Source organism: Rhinolophus ferrumequinum, chromosome 23 (genome assembly GCF_004115265.2).
Source record: "Rhinolophus ferrumequinum isolate MPI-CBG mRhiFer1 chromosome 23, mRhiFer1_v1.p, whole genome shotgun sequence".
Lineage (NCBI taxonomy): Eukaryota > Metazoa > Chordata > Mammalia > Chiroptera > Rhinolophidae > Rhinolophus > Rhinolophus ferrumequinum.
The window spans coordinates 38,752,690-38,773,602 of NC_046306.1; the positions used below are offsets into that span (position 1 = coordinate 38,752,690).

General features: G+C 39.5%; 1 protein-coding gene across 1 annotated transcript in view; it reads left to right on the top strand.

Moving 5' to 3' along the window:
- SEC23B (SEC23 homolog B, COPII coat complex component) overlaps window positions 1-20,913 on the top strand; it is a 40,961-nt gene that overhangs the window by 4,485 nt on the left and 15,563 nt on the right. The window contains exons 4-15 of the mRNA XM_033095022.1: window positions 1,749-1,835; window positions 3,049-3,285; window positions 3,395-3,480; window positions 4,338-4,482; window positions 4,905-5,063; window positions 5,430-5,545; window positions 9,060-9,183; window positions 10,271-10,351; window positions 15,375-15,464; window positions 16,160-16,266; window positions 17,654-17,807; window positions 20,186-20,263. Of these exons, the coding sequence (XP_032950913.1) occupies window positions 1,749-1,835; window positions 3,049-3,285; window positions 3,395-3,480; window positions 4,338-4,482; window positions 4,905-5,063; window positions 5,430-5,545; window positions 9,060-9,183; window positions 10,271-10,351; window positions 15,375-15,464; window positions 16,160-16,266; window positions 17,654-17,807; window positions 20,186-20,263 (1,464 nt within the window). The remainder of the gene's footprint in view (window positions 1-1,748; window positions 1,836-3,048; window positions 3,286-3,394; window positions 3,481-4,337; window positions 4,483-4,904; window positions 5,064-5,429; window positions 5,546-9,059; window positions 9,184-10,270; window positions 10,352-15,374; window positions 15,465-16,159; window positions 16,267-17,653; window positions 17,808-20,185; window positions 20,264-20,913) is intronic.

A 20,913-nucleotide genomic window follows, 5' to 3' on the forward strand; every position in this document is an offset into this window, starting at 1 on the left:
GTGCTCTAGCAGATCTTAAGATGTTAATAACATGCATTTACTTATTCATATATTTTATCATAATTACAATTAATAGTCTCAGATACAGCACACAAGTCCAGTGATGAAAAGAATAATGTACAGTTGATAACTGTAGGCTTGGAAACTATAAGCAGATACCATTCACGATTTATCTCCATGTGAGATTCAGAGGTATACACAAATCTTAAACCTTTCTACCTCCTAGTATATTCAGAATTGATGTATGTGTTTAATATAAAATTTATTGTGAAAATTCTTAGGTATCAAAAGACAGTGTCAACAGAGTAAAAAGGCAACCCACAGAATGGGTGAAAATATTTGCAAATCATATATCTAATAAGGGATTCATATCCAGAATATATAAATAACTCCTGAAATGCCACAATAACCCAATTCAAAAATAGGCTTGAATAGATATTTCTCCAAAGAAAATATACAGATGGTCAATAAACGCATGAGAAGATGCTTCACATCACTGAATCACTGATGCTTAGTGATGTTTACCAAATGATCCACCATATCCTCTTCTGGCTGTATACCCAAAAAATCTGAAGGTCTTAAAGAGGTATTTGTCCACCCATGTTCATAGTAACATTATTCACAATAGCTAACAGATAGAAACAACGCAGGTGTCCATTGATGATGAACGGATAAGCAAAATGTGTACACACACACACACACACTCACACACACACACACAGACACACAGACACAGACACACCCACACAGTGGAATATTTAGCCTTAACATGGAAGGAAATTCTGACATGCTACAACATGGATGAACCCTGGGGATGTTAGGCTAAATGAAATATGCTAGTTACAAAAAGACGAATACTGTATGATTTCACTTTTAGAGGTATTTGGAGTAATCAGGTTTACAGAGTCAGAAAGTAGAACTGTGATTGCCGGGGCTGGGGGAGGGAATAATGGGGAGTTAGTATTTAATAGATTCAGAGTTTCAATTCTGCAAGATGAAAAGAGCTCTTGAGATGAATGGTGGAGACACTTGTACAACATTATGAATGTAAGACCACTGAACTATACACAGTAAGAAGATGAAGATGGTGAAATTTATATGTATTTTACCACAAAAAATTTGAGGGGAAAAAATCAACCTGAAAGCTATAAATTTAAAATGTTTGCGAGGAGTTTTAAAAACGAAAGAAAATGCCTGTGACATGATAAGCACAAAAGGCAGGTTGCAAAATTGTATATACACAACAACCTGAGCTGTGCTTTAGAAAAAGTCTGAGGTAATATACCAAGATATAGGTGATAGGATTGTGAAGATTTTTTTTCTTTCTATTTTCTTGTATTTTACTGTACTTGCCAAATTCCTATAGTGAACATGTATTTATTGATAACAGCTAAAATGATAAACTCAAATAAAAGCTTCGGTCTTCCACATAGACTATTGGTAAGACAGCTGAAAATCTCTGCCCCTAATTTGTAGGACAACGCTTAAGAAATGTCTTTTAATAATGCATTTTTTAATCATTTACAAGTTACAATATAACCTAAAATTGCACTTAAAAAGTTATAATGTGACACAAATATAAGGCAGGTTTATAGAATTTAAATTTTGTTTTTGTATTTTAGTAATGCATATATTGTGTTTTCAGAATTAATATATTGTCATTAACTGTTTCTATAAATGGAAAATAAAGGTATAACGTAAATATCTCTCAGCTATAATAAAACATGGCTTTATTTTCTTCTCTTCAGTTTCCTCCAGCTTATGCAGGCATATCTGAGGTGAACCAGCCCGCTGAATTGATGCCCCAGTTTTCTACAATTGAGTACGTGATACAGGTAACTTCTTTGTCTCACATTTAAGAGCATAATACTGAGTTTCTCTTTAAGTGCTTTGTCTTCCATCTATCTCACGTGTCTGGGGAATATAAAGCTGTGAGGGCAGCAAGATCCTTAAATACTAGGTTATGGTGTGCATTATTTGCAGGTCTTGGGAGAAGGCTATAAATAAGGTAGTACTGATTAAATTTAAACCCTGTCTTTCACAGCCTTCTCCATTTCAGTTGATGGTACTCTGTCTTCTAGTTGTTCAGCTTAAAAACCTTAGATTCATCCTTGACTTCTCTCTCTCACACACACATCCCATATCTAATCCATTAGGAAATCCCATTGGGTCTATCTATATTCAGAATTGATCCAGAATCCATCCACTTCTTTCTCCCCCTATTCTGGGCCAGCCACCACCTCTCACTTGAGTTACTGGGGTAGTCTCTTAATCTTCTCCCTAGTTTTACCCTTGCCCACTTATATTTTATTTTTAACCCAGCAGCCAGAGGATCTCTAGAAACATGTTACTTCTGTGTTCAGAAACCTCCAGTGGTGAAAATGGCTCCCTTTTCACCCAGAATAGCAGTTTTCAAAGCCCTGTGTGAGCCAGCTCTGTGTTACCACTCTGACCTCCATTTGTGCTAGTGTCCTTATTCAGCCAAATGGACCTTCTTGACTTGCCTTAAGCATGCCAGCAGTGCCTCTGCCTATGGACCTTGCTCTCTAGCTTTTCCTCAAACTGGAACTCTTTTTCCTATATCTTTATTATTCCCTCTTTCTCCCCCTCCAGGTTTTTACTGAAATGTTACTTTTTTAATGAGGCTGCCCTGACCTACCATTTAATACTAGACCTGGTCCTGTACCACCACCACTCCTAGCATTTGCAATCCCTCTTACCTTCTCCATTCCAGAAAGTTAGCTACTTGAAGCAGGCAGGGATCTTTATTCTTTTGGTTCGCTGATGTATCCCAGGACCTGGAACAGTGGCATGTAGAAGGCTTTCAAAAAAATGGAATAAATTGTGGGATACAAATAGTTCTTACTTTTAGTTTGTTTTAATAGAACTTGTAATTTAATAAGGTAAGTAGAGGTTTGTTTATATGTCCTTATCCTCTGACAGTAAATATAGATGAAGACTTGTTATTTGCATACCTGATTTGCTTTAAAAAGAGCTGGATATATCTATTTGTATATTGATTATTATGCTGTTTTTCTTTTCATAAAGCGAGGTCCACAGTCCCCTCTAATCTTCCTCTATGTGGTCGACACGTGCCTAGAGGATGATGACCTTCAAGCACTTAAAGAATCCCTACAAATGTCCCTGAGTCTCCTTCCTCCAGACGCTCTGGTGGGTTTGATCACGTTTGGGAGGATGGTGCAGGTTCATGAACTCAGCTGCGAAGGAATCTCCAAAAGTTACGTATTCCGAGGGACCAAGGATTTAACTGCAAAGCAAATACAGGTTTGTGCTTTGCTTATACACAAGCAGGAACAAGGGTATTTCTTAAAAATTAATTAGTCTTTCAGTTTCATTGTTATGGGAAGTGAGTCGTTTTTTTTTTTTTTTTAAGGATATGCTGGGCCTGACCAAGCCTGCCATGTCCATGCAGCAAGCAAGACCTGCTCAACCGCAGGAGCACCCTTTTGTTTCTAGCAGGTAAGCTACCAACATAGAGTGTCACACATACAGTAGTGGGCAAGGCAATCCACTGGAGTGAGGGAAGAAAAATGTTAGGACTTTCAGTTTCTTATTTTTAGAGGAAAAAAAAATAAATGATTAAGCCTAACCATTATTTAATGTTTAATAATGTATGTAACACATCGGTATCTGTGTAAATATATATAAATTATATATGCCTTGACATACACATATACACATACACGTGTGGTGTGTTTGCTCAGAATGCTTTTCCTGTTAGCTTTGTATCATCACAAAGGTTTTGAGACCATTGTATTCAGTTATTCCCCTCCTCTTAGACACATGACTGTTGTACTTTTTGATTCATCAATAAAACTGGGAAAATGGAAAACGCTTCTGTTGGGTGTCCTCAAACAAACCTGAAACCCAGCACTTACATTACTCAGCATGTTGAGTGTCTGGGGCTGTCCTGGGCCAGGTTAACAGTTAGCAAACATAAAATGCATTGTGACTTGCTGATACTCTGGTAAGAAACCAGTGTTTCTCTCTATTACTCCCATGGCTCAAGAGAAACAAACTGAATCTTTAGATTGATGAAGATTGTCTACATAAATGAACTTTATGATTTGCTCCTATTTAAATTGATTTTTTTCCATGCTACCTATACAAATTGCTGTATATTAGGTTTTGAAATATATTCTTGAATAAAATTGCTTTGAATTGTTTTGTGTTTATGAGATAACTTTGAAGAAAAAATTGCAAGTTTTTTCTACTCTGAATAATTATTTTGAAGAGCAGTTAACTGTGTCACCTAGGACTGAAGACCAGAGTACTTCATTGAACCAGGATTGATATGTCTGTTCAAAATCATGCAGATTTCTTCAGCCTGTTCACAAGATTGACATGAACCTCACTGACCTTCTTGGGGAGCTGCAGAAGGACCCATGGCCTGTAACTCAAGGGAAGAGACCTTTGCGATCCACTGGTGTTGCTTTGTCAATTGCTGTTGGCTTGTTGGAGGTAACTCAGAATTTACCGGGATCCCTCAAACCATGCAAGCTTGCTCTCAGAAGTTGTGTTTATTGGTCTTGTTTGAAAATCAGTTGCGACCTAAGTCAACTGACTAGTAACAGAAAGTGCTTCAGTCATTATTATCCACCTTGAAGGAACCCCTCAATGCTTTGAAAATACCGAAAGTGTTAATGAGAAACACAAAGCAATTACGGCAATTGGAAGTGCTCACAGTAAATTAATGAAAGTATTTAAAACCTTAAGGTTGAAAGAGACAGGCTGCTTCTCTGCATTTTCATCTGTTACTCTGCAGTATCATCAGTATTTAGTACAACTGATGAGAACTCACCTTTGTAGTATTTTTTAGGGAAACAGAAATATACTTGGGGTGGGGTTGTATGCTTCTAACATGCTGCCATTTACTGTTTTAGGGCACTTTTCCAAACACGGGAGCCAGGATTATGTTGTTTACTGGGGGTCCCCCCACCCAAGGGCCTGGCATGGTGGTTGGAGATGAATTAAAGGTTCCTATTCGATCCTGGCATGATATTGAGAAAGATAATGCACGTTTCATGAAAAAGGCAACCAAGGTAGGTGCTCCTGGATACAGGCTGTAGTTGTGGTAACCCAGTGCTGGGTTTAGGTTGCGCTGGAGTGACAGCTGCTTTGCTGAGGCCCGCAAGTTGCTTTGTGGTCAGCAAGTTGTTCTTGCCTAGATGACCTCGCAGATCTTGGCTGCTGTTAAATTACTGCCTCAACTCTGAGACCTTAGAGTGGGTGGCCTTAAAACTGACAGAAATGTTTTGAGATTGAAAACTAGATTTTAATTTTATTTGGATGTTTTAAAAAAATCTTATCTTTGTATTCCTGTATTTGATTTCATCCCTTTGGTATAGTAAGGCATACCTAGTGAATAATGTTATTGTTTCATAAAGATAGTTTTCCTCTGTTCACAGCATTATGAGATGCTTGCTAATCGAGCTGCTACAAATGGTCACTGTATTGATATTTATGCTTGTGCCCTGGATCAAACTGGACTTTTGGAGATGAAGTGCTGTACAAATCTTACTGGGTATGTTGACAGCGAACACCTGGGAAACGTGAGAAAGAGAAGTGATGGAACTAGAGGAATGGGAAAGGCTGACTTAGAGAAGCTTTCACATGGCTTCGGGCTGTGGTTTCAGTGACTGGGAAGGTGTATGAGCCTCCTGGAAAAAGAAACGGTGATGAGCAGGAGGTCTCAGGGGTTCGATACTGACATCGTATCAGAGTAACTTCATTTCTTTCTTAGAGTTATTACAGATATCAGAGCAAGGAAGCAAGCATGGAATATGTGGTCTTCAGCAAGGCACTTGCCTGTGAGAAGGTGGGAAATGGGGTCTGAATGCCAGAGCAATTAGGAGACCCTTCACTTGGCTCAGTGACCTTTCCTCATGACGAACATCAAGCGCACCCTAAGCCTGGACGCTGCATCGTGGGCTGTGCCCACTTAGAGCCTGAGTCCAAATCACGTGCACGGGTCCCAGTGTAGAGCCATGGTTCTCAAAGTGCAGTAGTGTCCAGCCAGCAACCTTTGGGGCTCCTGAGGCCTGATGAGAAGTGTACATCCTCCGGCCTCACCCCAGACCTCCTTAAGCAGAAACTCTGGAGCTGCAGCCTGGCAGTTGGATTTAGCCAGCTCTCTAGGGAATTCTGATGCACGTGAAAAGTGTGGGAACCACGGATGTGCAGCACTGGTCTGAAGCTGGCTACACATCAGAATCACCTGGGGAACTTCAAAAACTATTCTTGCTTTGGGTATTGTTCCCAGAGATTCTGACTTAATTAGCATGGGTTGTAGCCTGGGCATCTGCATTTTTTTAAAGTTCCCCAAGTGGTTCTCTTGCAGAGCACAGTTTGAGAACCACGGGTGTGGACATTCAGTGCTCAAAGTATGGCCAAATACAGGCAGCGTCAGCTCATCTGAGAGCTTGTTGGAAACACAGCAATTTGAGTCTGACCCTGGACCTACCAAATCAAAACCCGCATCTGGATAAGATCCCAGGTGATTTGTGTGCACAGAACAGCTTGACAAGCACCGTTGGAGAGCTGTGGGTTGGTCCAAGATTCTGCATTTCTACACTCACATGTGATGCTTCTGGTCCTCACTAAGTAAAGAGGGGAGGGTAGCAGATAGAATCCAAGTCACCTGAAGCTTCCTTGGAGAGCAGCAGGCGTGCTAGGTGACAGACTCTCAAATGACACTAGTTGTATCAGTGAGCCACATTTAATCAGGTGAACTCCTACAAGTGCCCTCCAGGAGTTCTTGACTTGGAGCATCCACACAAAAGCTTTAGTGTATTTGTGAACATCCCCCAGTGTACGCCAGGATTTATGTGTATGTTTATTTCTTCTGTGGAGAGGGACTAGCACTTCCGTCAGAGATTCTCAGTGAGGTCTTTGACTCCTGAATGACTTGGTATTTAGATCACATCACCTTTTACACAAATATAGTATCAGGGAAATACGTTAGCAGTGACATTTAAAAAAAAAAGATTTAGAGTTTTAGTTGATAGCTCACCTAAAGCGAGCCAGCAGGTTGGGATGACTTCCAACAATGGGAAGGTGATCCTAGACTTTGTTATAGGACTGGATTATTTTCAAAGAAGGACATAGTCTTGATTTCCTTCGTACTAGTCACACCTTATCGCCATTATATCATCTTCCGTTCTGAGCATTTCAGTTCAAAAGGGAAAGGAAAAATTAATATAAGACCCGCTCTTATGTTATATAAGACCGGGTCTTACATTAAAATAAGGCCGGGTCTTATATTGAAATAAGGCCAGGTCTTATATTAAAATAAGACCAGGTCTCATATCAATTTTTGCTCCAAAAGACGCTTTCGAGCTGATGGTCCGGCTAGGTCTTATTTTCCGGGAAACACTGTAGATGAAGTGGAGATGTTCAAAGGAGAGTGGTAAGAGTGATGGAGAGAACCTGAAACTATGTCATGTGGAGGGTGATTGAAGGAGCTAGAAAAGATGCTGAAGACAGGTGGGGCTTGAGAACTGTATTCAACAATTGCAGGCCTGTTCTGTGGAGAAGGAATCAGATCTGTTTGCGATCAAGGGGTAGAACTAAAACCAGTGGTGGAAGCTGCTAGGAAACAGAATTTTACTCATTGTAAAGGAAGACCTTTCTTAGCAGTCAGCATGTGCAAGCATGGACTGGACAGCTCTTGGAGGGTATAGGCGTCCAATGCTGGAGGAGTCTAATCTAGATGATAAATTGGCAGGTGGTTTTGTGAGTCAGGATTAGGTTTGTGTGAGTGTGACAGAAAAACCCAAACAGATTTTTCTCTCTCCCATTGGAGGTAGGCAGCCAGGGCAGATACATTGATTTCATCATTGTCAGGGGCTGAGGCTCCCATGCTGCTCCACTACCTTAATGTGCTAGATGTGGTTCAAGATGGTAGCTGGGCTCTAGCCAAGTTGCAGCAGGAGGAAGGAGGAAGGGTCGAAGAAGTACATGCCCTTTCCCATAAGAATGCCTCCTCCTCGCCAAATCACTATGGCCACTTTGAGTAGTAAAGCTGAGTCACACGGCTACATGCAAGGCAGACTGGGAAATATAGTCTTTATTCTGGGAAGCCATGGATCCCATGACTAAGGAAGGTGGGGAGGTTGGGTATTTGGGGCCAAATAGCAATCACTGTCAGTGGAGGAGTTAGAAACTCTAAGGTAGCTAGATCAGGTAATCTTGTGTTCCTCCCAATTCTAATCCTGTTTAATGATCAACAGCTAGATGTATAACACGTATCAAGCTGTGCTCATCTCCCTAAATACATGAAATGCTGCAATTTTGAACAATATTTTTATCTAACTTCAAAAAGAGATGAGTGTAGATACTCGTTTATAAACTAGAAAAAAAAATTCATATAAGGCCAAGGATTTAACATTTTGAGGCAATGAATTTACCTGAAAAGGATTTCCCACAGGCCTGGGTATCTTCCCATACCAAAGAAGTGTGAGAAGCGTTGGAAGATGTTTATTTTCTTAATGATGACCTATCAAACTTGTACCTGTGGGTTTATTGATTAGAGGTTTTGGTTGTTTTTGTTTTTGTTTTGTTTTTAAATTGCAGATTCACAAATTGTAAAAATAGTACAAAGAGATCTGTTCATACTGTTTAGCTACTCCCAGTGGTAACATCTTACATACATATAGTATACAATATCAAAACTAGGAAATTGATAGTGGCTCAATACAGACCTTACATGGATTTCACAAGTTTTTACATGCACTCATTTTTTTTTGTATGTGTGTATGTGTAGTTCTATGAGATTTTGTCATCTCTAAATTTGTATAACCACCACATTGATCAAGAAAAATAAGTGTTGTAAATTGTTCAATTCTTAATGTTTTAAAAATAGTGTCTTTCCTAAGTACAAATTGAACTTGCTGTTTTCCATTTAAGTTAGTCAGTAGCATCTTTATGGACATGGTTTCTTTTTTCTTCTTCCTCTTTAAATTATTGTTTTTAAATACTGAGGGAGCATCTGAATGGCTTTCAGTCGTCCTAAATGTTCACTTTTTTTCCTTTCCTAGAGGCTACATGGTGATGGGAGATTCTTTCAACACTTTTCTCTTCAAGCAGACATTCCAAAGAATTTTTAGTAAAGATTTTAATGGAGACTTCAGAATGGCATTTGGTGCTACTTTGGAAGTAAAGGTACAGTAGATTGTTTAAACTTTAATTGAAAAATAGTGTTCTTATTTCATAGTCAGACTTCTGGAAGCCTCAACCTGCTAGACACGCTTCGAAAGGTAAATTAAAAGGTTCCCTAAAAAGTATATTAATTCATTCTATCCCTGTATTTCTTGAGGACGGCCTGTATATTTATTAATGCTCTAAACAAATGGTTGTCTGGGTTCTCTGCAGGCTCTGCTCTGTCCTGCTGTAGGACAACAAGCCTTAGGAGGGGTGGTGGGCTGAGCACAGGCAGCCACGCAGTGAGGAGTGTCCGCCCAGCTGTCGATATGGGCTGCTGCATGTACAGAACCTTAGTTTATGTTTTGTGCCTGCCTGAATGCTAGCCAGAGTGCTCTAAGATAGTGCAGATTGTGAGTTTGGGATTTGTTTTTCTGTATGGGGCCTGATAGACCTACGTACTTGATTCTAAGTCATTGAGAAAGCATTACAAGGGTCTGAGAGAACATAGGATTGGAATTATTGCTTAAGGAATTGGAGATGATCATTAAATCATCTAGGTTAAACTTCAAACAACATTTTCAGATGTTGAATTTGTCTTGTTTTTTTAAGATGAAGAGGAATGGACTTTGCTGAAATGAATTCCGATTTAAAAGTCTAAGTCTGTTTATGGCCATATTATTATGTTGGAGTTCATGAATTAAGTATTTCTAAAGCAACACAAGACAGTATATTCACTGATTAGAAATGATAAATAATTAAGACTATGCATATGAAATTGGAAAAGGATGTAGTATTTGTTGGTAAAGTTGTTACTTTCTATGTGTACAATAATTTCAAAGTTGAGAAAGTTGAAAATGCTACATCGTCTTTGGAACAAAGATAATACAGTTTCTGCAGTAGGATTTTTCTGAAGTTTTAATCAGATCACAGTGACCCTGAAAAAGCTTTGTAGAAGCACTTGTATACCATAGTCCATGTGGGCTTTTCTTTTGGTGGAATGATAATGCTGCCGTATTTTTCCTCTAAGCTTTAGTTGTGGCCTTTGTGAGAGGAGAGTAATTCTTGGTGATTTGTAACTTTATACTCTTCTGTAATTCTGTTTTAGACGTCTCGGGAACTGAAGATTGCAGGAGCCATTGGTCCTTGTGTATCTCTGAATGTGAAAGGACCGTGTGTGTCAGAAAATGTAAGGAAAACTCCCTCCTTCATCTTCACTTCCTGTACCCTGGGATTAGCCTATTAGAAATGTTGGAGTGTGATGACCTTGCATTGTGTTACCTGTTGGGATATGTCTGTTGAGGGGAGAAGGGCTAACGATGACCACAACTCGGAGAGGTTGTGTCATTTCCATTTGTGTATCTGTCGAAAGGGTCAGAGAAAAGGAAACAGACTCAGAGAGGTTAAGTATCTTGCTCAGGGTTAGAACTGACATGGAGAAGCTGGAATCCAGGTCCCCCTGACCCCACTATCCATGCTTGAGTCACTGTGCCAGTGAGTCACAGGCATTCTATTCAGTACAAGATAAGCAGTCAACAAAATCCTTCAGGCATAGAGCTGTGTACTTGTTGCCCTTAGAGGTGATACCTTTGTCTCGCTTCCTGCGGACCATTTTGAGTTGGTTGGGCAGTGGACGACACTTGTATATGTAGGCATTTATGATCCTTGAGTAACAAATTTTGAATATATGTGAACAAAGCTACTACTAGAGGATGAGGCGGCTTTGCTGGTGGTCTGCTTCCTCTGATTATACTTCTACTGCCAAGAGGTTAACCAGTGGTTCAGGGAGACCTGTCCAGGGTGATTCTGGGATGGAGTTATTATAGCCATGTCTTTCCCTCATTGTCCTTTTCAACAAGAGGGTGGACTATAGAGCCAGACGTGAATTCAGTGCACAGGTTTACCATGGCTAGCCGTGTGGTCTGGGTAAGGCACTTAATGTCTGGGAATCCATGTCTGTCTGGGAATGGAGATAATAATAGTACTGTTCTTTATACTGTTAGAAAGATTAAATGAGTTAGTTCAGGTAAAGCACTTAGACCAGTTTCTGGCACAGTGGAAGGCCACAGTAGATTTTATCTTTGTCTTCATCAGTAATGAGCATTCACTTAGTGACTACTTGAACAAAACTTTTGTTGAAGTTGACAGAGGCGAGGCTTTTTGAGAGGACGTTCTTGTAGTCCCTGCGTGAGGCAGGTTGATGTCCCAGAGCCCATCTGATGAGTCAGTCATTACCCTAGTGTCCTAAGGGACTTGTACCCCTATTTCCTGGTAGGGCTTTGGAAGGCTGCCGTATTCAAAACATTTTCCATAGCCTTGAAATCTGCCTAATGAAGACTTCATGAAGTAGTATAAGAAGATAATTTTATGAATTAATACAAACTGATTAGCTGTTCTAGGATCCAATGGGCATTAGCCGTGAAATTTTTGGATGAGAGATGGAAGATGCAAAAAAGAGGAAAATACAAATTTCAAACATGCAGAGAAATTTAGAAAGAGTATAATGAATTCCTGTATACCCACCATTTAGTCAGTAATTCTTCACATTTTGTCATAAGTGCAGTGTCATCATTTTTTGCCACATTTGCTTAATCTATCTGATTATCATCTACTTGGCATATTTGCTTTATGGTCTGTTTTTGTAGAACCTTTGAAAACAAGTTGCAGATGTCAATGATGATCTTTATTATTTCAGTATGCATCTTCTAAAAATAAGGATGTTCACCACCACATTATTATCAAACCTAAGAAAACAATTTCCTAGTGTCATTTAACATCTAATCCATATTTTCCCTAATTTCACCCCAAATTCCCTATGTAGCTGGTTTATCCCCCTCTAACCAGCATTGTATTTGGTATTATCTTTAGTCTTTTTAATTCTGGAATAGTCTTCCTGTTGTTGTTGTTTTTTGTTTTGTTTCATTTAATGACATTGATTTGTTGAAGAGACAGTGCCAGGTGTTTTCTATAATAGAGTATCCCACATTCTCGATGTTTCTGATTGTTTCCTCATAGTGGTGTTTAACATGTTTCTGTCCTCCCTGTATTTCCAATAAAGTGAAAGTTAGGTTTGAAAGTGTGTTTAGATTCAGGCTAAGTCGTATTGTCCAGCATACTTCCTGAGTGATCTGTATACTTTGTGCTGTGTTTCATCAGGAGGCACTTCGGTTCGGTCATCATCCTGTGTTAATGGAGCTGAGTTAGGTCTCGTGGTGGAGATGATGACTGCCCAGTATCTTTCCATTATAAGGGTAGATTTCCCCTTTGCCATTAGCAAGAAATTGGTTGAATGAGATTATAATAGCACAGTGTGAATATCTTGTTTGTCAACAGCCTGCCACCTAATGGTTTTAGCATCCACTGATTATTATCCTTACTGAATCAGTGTATTTCACTGAAGATTATAAAATGGTGATTTCCTAATTCTATCTTTATAGTTCCTCCAATAAAGGTAGGGTAAATGCTCGTGTAAGGAATTTGTGTATTAGTGAGTGTAGTTTTGGAACTATGGAGGGTTTGTGTCACACTGGGCCTTGGAGCTGTATGGGATAAAAAAAACTTTTTTCCTCTAACAATCTTAGCTTCATTGGCTGGGGCTCTGCATATAACCATATTTTGCAGTGTATAATGCGCACCCACATTTTTGGCCCAAATTTTTAGGGAAAATCTTTTGTTTTAATTTTTTAATTCAAATTTTTATTTGTTTACATTTAGGTACTTGTTTTTTGTATTATAAAGGAATTGTAGCATTTGCTTTTTAACTTATTATGGTACAAAAAATTTTGTGTAACAAATAATTACAAAACACAAGAACAGATACAAGGTACAAGAAATTTTATGTACCGGTAACAAATTTACGATATTTACGTCTAATAGAAGCCAAGATCTCTTCATTGTTGCAAGTTTGTTGTAAGTTCAACAAAACCGATTATCATATTCTAGGGTATTATTTTGCATCCTGATATTGTTATTGACTTCTAGTGTTACACTTTGAACTCATAAGCATAAATAAAAGAATTAAAAACATTTATATAGATCCGGAATTAGTACTAGCCATGTATAATGCGCATCCTTCTTTTCCCCCTCAAAACTTTAGGCAATAAAATGCGCATTATATACGCACGGTAGACTGACAAAAGACAGATTATTAAGAGTAAAACAAACAAGTTTATTAATGTGTGCACCACACATACATACATCACACGTACATACTCAGTGATGAATAACTTCAAGGGCTGGTTAGAACTTGGGATTATATAGCATCTTAACAAAAGAACAATAAATTTGTAGAAAAGTGACAAGACAGTAAAGGGACTTGGAGCTTCTAGGGTGTCAAATTATGGGAAAGTAGCTATATGGAGAAACTAATGGAAGATACGGTTGTTTCAGCAAGGTTTGTTCTGTAGATTCCTTTGGTGCCATTTCTGGGCTGATAAGCATATAATATTGTCTTTGGTGATTAGTCATAATCATTCTTCCCTTCCTGATAGAGAGGGGAGGGTAGAGAGTTTTTCTTGTGTCTGCTTTTTTTTAATTGCCTTCAGCTCAAAATCATTCTTATATGAGAGTGGCATATTTTGGGGTGGCATATGCTGAACCTCTTGATCCCCCCATTTGAAACTTTAAAAAGCTTCATATATTAAAAATGGAGTTGATAGGTATGGAGAGAGATTCAGGAGAAGGGGTTAGCAAGGCAAGAAAGGAAGGCATGCAAGTTTCTTTTTACTTCCTTGCCATTTTTCCTGGGTTTAGCTCTTCTTCCAGGTGATACCTGCTTCTTTTAGAAAAGGCCACCAAAAGGGAAGGTGAATACCCATGAATCCATCCGTCTCATGATCTTGCTTAGGAAATACTGATGAAATGAGTGTGTCCCTCCCACTCGCCACCTTAGAGCTACTATGTAATTTCCCTTAAGAATCTTCCCGCCGGCCCGGTGGCTCAGGCGGTTGGAGCTCTGTGCTCCAAACGCCTAAGGCTGCCGGTTCAATTCCCACATGGGCCAGTGGGCTCTCAACCACAAGGTTGTTGGTTCAACTCCTCGACTCCCCCAAGGGATGGTGGGCAACTAAAATTGAAACTTCACCTTGAGCTGAGCTGTCGCTGAGCTTCTGGATGGCTCAGTTGGTTGGAGCGTGTCCTCTCAAACACAAGGTTTCCTGTTCGACTCCCTACAAGGGATGGTGGGCTGCGCCCCCTGCAACTAACAACGGCAACTGGACCTGGAGCTGAGCAGTGCCCTCCACAACTAGGACTGAAAGGACAACAACTTGACTTGGGAAAAAAGTCCTGGAAGTAAACACTGTTCTCCTTCCCCAATAAAATCTTTAAAAAAAAAAAAAAAGAATCTTCCCTTCCCTCTGTGACCATCACCTCCTTGAGCTTGCTGGTTCTGTGGCCAGTTACATAGGCTCCAGGTGTGGCTTCATAGACCAGACTCGCATTAGCTGTACTCAACTTATGGAGTACAGTTTGGGGTAGTTTCAGAGTAATATAGAAGAAACATCATGACTCCCTTAGTGCATGATCCCCATTACTTTTTAGCATGGTATTCCTCATTTTGATGAGATATGTTAAAATGAGTAACTTGCTATCTCTAGAATGATAGAATGTTATGTTTCAGAGTCCAGTGATCTTGGTTGGTGATTCTAGGTATTTTTGACACCTGCTGCCTTTTCTTCTAGATGGCATGCTTAAAACAGAGATACTCTTCACATTTTAGTGAACATCATATTTATCACTGGGAGCCATTCAGCTAGTCAATAAAAAGCAGCCTCATCACCACGAAAATTTCAATTCTCTTATCAAGAATTTATATGTAGCTTCAAGTTAAGCAGATAATTCTTTTTCTTTTCTATTTGCTTCTCCCCCAACCCTGACTTGGTTCTTTCAGTTGATTTCAGTGTTACGCACCGTGTGTGTGTGTGTGTGTGTGTGTGTGTGTGTGTGTGTGTGTGTATAGAGAGAAATATATCTTGGTGATTTAATGAAAATTAATGAGTGCCAGTATAAAAAATTAATTTTAAAGTGCTGTAAATGTAAATATTAAACCTTATTTTGGTCCATAATTGTACATATTTCAGTTAAGTGTAAATTTACATTTGGAATGAGAATTCTAAGTGGCCTACCCTTTTCTTAGTACTTTTCATCAGCAGTTAACCACAGGAGTAGCTTGTTTGTTTGTTTGTTTGTTTAATTCCTCTTCTCACCCCTAGGAGCTTGGTGTCGGTGGCACGAGTCAGTGGAAAATCTGTGGCCTGGATCCCACATCTACAGTTGGCATCTATTTTGAAGTAGTCAATCAGGTGAGTTGAATTTCTTTACAAATATTCATGTCTCAGTGTTGTGTTTTCTGATTTATTACAGACTGGTAGCCTCTGGTTTACTTCTCTGCAAACTGATGCTGCTTTGGGCTTGTGTTTGACCTGATACCGGTCTGGCATGGTCTCTTTAATTCCAGGGTTTTGTCTGAGTAGGATAGTGAATTTCTTTTCTCACTTTATTGTTGAACCGATAAGATCTTTAGAAGAGTAATGGCATTTACCAGCCATTGTAGTGTTGGTGAATTTTTGAGTACATCTTTTTGCAGTATTTTATTTAAAAAAATTAAAAAATACAGAAAAATTAAAAGACGTATACAGTAAATACCCATATGCCCACCACTTAGAATCAATCTGTAATTAACATTTTGCTGTATTTACTTTGTCACATATTTATCCATTCATTAATTCATCTTATTTTTGGTACATTTCAAAGCAAATTTCAGTTATCAGTGTGTTTCATCCACAAACACTTTAGCATGGCATATCATTAACTTGAGTTCAGTATTTATTTGAATGTGATGCTTTTTTGTTTTTTTGGTTTTTTTGGGTGAGTTATATACACTGAAATGCCCAGATTTTAAGTGTACCATTCAGTTGTTTTAGGAGGAGCACAGTGGGCTCTGTGAGTGTGCTTGAGTCGTGCCTATAGTAGTAATGAAGTCTATGGTCTCTTGCAGCACAATGCCCCGATCCCCCAAGGAGGCAGAGGTGCCATCCAGTTTGTCACGCACTATCAACACTCCAGCACCCAGAGACGTATCCGTGTGACCACCATTGCCCGAAAGTAAGCAGCCCTGGTTCCCTTTCTGTTGAGCCACTGTCTAGTATTTTTCCCTTTGAAGAGATAATTTATCATCTGTTAGGTTAGTTTATCTTTGTAATCCCATGGAATGGTTCTTGCCAATCCTCATTGGCTCATTTGATCAGAGGAGAAAGAGAAGGAGGAAGAGGCATTGTTGACTTAACCCAGTTAGGCCTATGGGCACTTGCCTAGAGGAATCATCCTTGAGTAGTAATAAGTTCATTCAAAATTATCTTTCATTATTTTATTTATAGATAAGTAACCCATAAATACATTCTCCTTATAAAAGATTCAAGCAGCACATAAGTATATAAAGAATAGGATTCTTGGACTGCCCTCCCCGGAGGTGAAATACTGTCACAGTACTACAGTTAAATCAACTTCATAATCCCATTTCTGTGCAGTTAAAAAGTTTTCGTTGATAATGTATGTACGACACTTTCTATGTCAATACATAATAAAATTCTGTTTCATTCACTTTAATTACTGCATAGTGTTACATGGTTTGGATGGGATGTACCACTCCTTTATTAAAGGCCATTTCAAGTCTTACTTTCCTTCGAATAGTGCTGCGTTCATATACTTAGGTCTTTGTGTACATGAGTATTTCTTTCCAGTCACTTCATAGAAGTGGAATTTTGGATACTGCAAAACTACTCTTCCAAGAAGCTAATTTGTATTCTCCCCAGTAGTGTAAGGAGAGTGCCCTGTCTCCTCACTAATAATAGATAGTATCAAGTCTTTAACATGTAAATATAGAGCAATGTCACTTTTATGTTTTTTCCCGTTTATCATGGGTTGAGCACTTTCCGTGCTTATTGGCCGTATGTATTTCTTCTGTGATAGCCTTTGCCCATTGTGAAACTTGTTTCTTTTTCATTGATATTCAGGGACTCTTACGTATTTTGGATATGATTATTGTTTATTGCTCATATCTGTTCCCAGTCTGTATGTTGTCTTTTAGCTTTGTTCAGTGTCTTTATTCATGTGGAAAACTTTTGTGTATGTGCTAATTCTTCTACCATGATGTTGGGGAAGTCATTTTGTGAATTTGAAAACATTTAGATTTTTGTAAGATTGACCTAGAGAAAGGAACACTGGCTGGAGGCTTAACTTGTGGATATCTACTTATATGATGTCTTGTAGAATATTGGGAAATTCTCAATAATTTTCCTTTCGTGCTTATAGCCTTCAGAGATAACATGAGGGAAAATGAAAATGTATGTATAACCCCTGTGATTCCTTACTGACATTGCAGTTCGAATCTGTGTTTTAGATGAAAGAACAAGACTTATGTTTCTTTATCTTAATGAGAGCTGCCTTTCTGGTCTCCTGAATGTAAACGTGGTACTAACTCTGGAATTGTCAGTTGGGCAGATGCTCAGAGTCAGCTCAAGCACATAGAAGCAGCATTTGACCAGGAGGCCGCAGCAGTCTTGATGGCACGGCTAGGAGTATTCCGAGCTGAGTCGGAGGAGGGGCCTGATGTCCTGCGTTGGCTGGACCGACAACTCATCCGACTGGTAAGTTGGGAACAGTGTCACTAGGTTTCATCATGGTCTCTGCTCTACTTTTGAGCAAAGAAAACTGTCACTTAAACCTATTATTTTATACAGTCAGTCAACAAGAATTTACCATATGCTTTCCTTATGCCAAACACTGGACATTCTGAGAGTGATAAGAAACAAGTGTTAAACAGGCATTTTCCCCCAAGGGCATACATTACAGTTGGGAAGAAACAAAGCACAGAGGACATTTAGAGAATGATGCAAATGTGTGTATGTTAATTGTTGACTTAGATGAGTCACTGTGAATGCTGTGTCCTGCATTTCCTCCTCACATCTTGGAGATTTTTTGTTTTTTGCAAATAGGGGGCCACGGTCCATTGCGTGTACAGGAGATACTTATTGTGTCATTCTGGGTCTAGTCAGGAGAGAAACCACACAGTAATTTAAACAGGGAGTTTTATATAGAATTCCTGTCACAGCGGGGGATTAGGATAATGAGTGATTGGTAGAAGCCACAAGGGCAGCTGCTGCATGGAGCACACTGGAAACCCCAAAAGCAAACACTTAATTCCAGCACCCTTTACTGACGGTTCAACATCGTGCCAGGTGACGAAGGAAAAACATTTTAAAGAACCCATGTTCACGTCACAGCAAACAAAAAGGGTGAATTTGGAGCCATGAGGCAATAAATTGATAATTGCCATACATCATAATTTTACCTTCTGGGAAATTCACAGCTGCTTTTTGGGATCAGAGGCACTGAAAGCCCGGTAAAGAAACCCATTTAACTTTGTTTAGCCCTAAACTTTTTTTGCCCTTACTATTTCATGGAACCACTTTTAGGGAATATCAGCATTTCAAACACAATTTGAAAATTGAGCAAAGGATCCAAGTGTTGGCAAAGACTTCATGTGGAAACTGAGCCTTGAATCAAGTCTTCTAAAAAAGAGTAGGATAGTGGGAACAGAGAAGGCAAGGCTTGCCAAGTGGAAGGCCCGAGTCTGGAGATAGCTGTGCACTTCAGCTTATGTGGGGGTCATTGGCGAGACCGCTGTCACAGAGGCCAGGTTGTGCATTGGGGAAAGAGGCAGGGAAAGTGCAGCTCGATTATGGAATGTCTTAATTTTAAGGTTAAGTCACTGCCTTAATGTTAGAGAGAGAGGACTTAAGTGTGATTCCTCAGCAGGGTGTGATAGCAGTGTGATGCTCGTGTTTACATTTACCGTTTTCATATAAGGTAAATCATGAAAAGGCTACCATCGGGGAGACCGGTGGAGGGGCTTGCCAGCTCAAGAGAGCTGAGACCAGGGTGATGGCAGTAGAATTAGTGGGGGAGAGTGTTTGGAATCAGGATGAATGAATGCTAAAGGAAAAATTGATAAAACTTGGTGAAACCTCCTTCCTTACATGTATATGTGATATCAAAAATCAGTAAGTCAATGTTGACTCAAGTTCCAAGTGTGGTTAACTGCAAGAATGACAGTGAAATAGAAAATAGAAAAACAGAGTAGCTTTAAGGTGAAGGATGATGAATCTTTTTTTTTAATGTAATAGTTTATTTTTGATAAGTTGAATGTGAACTTGCAAAACTATGTCCAAGGAAAGCTATCCTGTAGTTAGGTGGAGGTCAGCATTGGACATAGTGGAAGGATTTGAATGATACTGGTTTGGCCCTAGTGTTCATTTGTAGCTGAAGCAGTGAGGCTGGGAGCAGGGAGCAAAGAACTGACGTCTAAGGAGTTCAGTTAGGAGCAGTAGGAAGGGGAGGTACTGTTGAAGAAAGCAGAGAAGGATTGGCTGGGGAGATGATGGAAAATAGCAAAGTGCTATTTTAACTGCTGAAGGACAGAGTTTTTGAGAAGTTTGGGTAGTCCCTTGGCTCGTGGTGTTAGGGAGGTCAGGAAGATGAGAACTATGCAGGCATATCAGATTTACTAGGAAGAAAGTGATGGTCAGAGATGGGCTTTGCTTATTAAATGGTGGGTAGTCTCATTGGCCTTTGAAAGGAGGAAGAAAATTGAGTTGTAGAGTGAGAATACAAGGCTTATCTATAATTGGTAGTATTTTATGGTCTTAGAGGGTTTTCTTATGGAAGAGGCATCTGAGAACTCATCTAGCCCCTCACTAGTCAGAGGGTCCTTGACCAGCATGGCCTGGGAGCTGGTTAGAAATGCAGTCTCCGAGCATTCTCTAGGTCTGCCGAATCAGAATTTGCATTTTAACAACACTCCAGATGATATGTCTGCCTGTCCATGCCTGAGAAATGCAGGTCTGGGACTCAGTCAGTGGCAGAGTTAAGATTAGAATGTGGCTCTCCTAATCCAAGGATTTTTCCAGATGACACTAACTTAGGGGGTTTTTTTCTCCCCCTTTTTGCTGTTTTTTTTGAACAGTGTCAGAAGTTTGGACAGTATAACAAAGAAGACCCGACTTCTTTTAGGTTATCAGATTCCTTCTCTCTATATCCTCAGGTAAGCAATACATGTTTCTAAAATAAGTACAGAAGAATAAATTGTGATAGAAATAAAATTCACTGCTTCGGGGCAAAGTGAAGACTTGGTATGTTTAGAGACTCGGGCTACAAGTGATGAAGGTTGTTCGCTTCAAGACAAATCCTGTGTCTCTGTGCAAGACAGTGCCTGAGTCCTACAGAAGACAAAGATGACATGCAGAGAGGAGAAAAGTAAATGTATGAACTTTCATGAAAAGGCAAAACAGAATTGTTGCTGTAGGGCCACAACAAAATCTTTAATTTGTAGAAGTTCTGGATGGACAATAAGCTACCTCAGCAGCAAACAAACAAACAAACGAAGTGCACATGAAGATGAATATAATAAAAGAGACCACGTTAATATGACAGATATTTAATGATATGTCCATAGTTATGTTGCATTTTAAGTGGAAATCAACAGTAATCAGCAGCTCCTGTAAATACTTGCTGTATGCAGGAACTATGCATTGGGGAGCCATTGAGCAAGGGAGAGGAGGGGTAAGTGGAGAGCACGCAGCAGCCGCTCTCAGGGATCTGGGCATTGACCTTTCCCGAACCTCCGTCCTTACATGTAAATGAGGAAGTTTGAGCTTAGCTCGGTGGGTGGCTGTGAGGATCATGTGGGCTAAC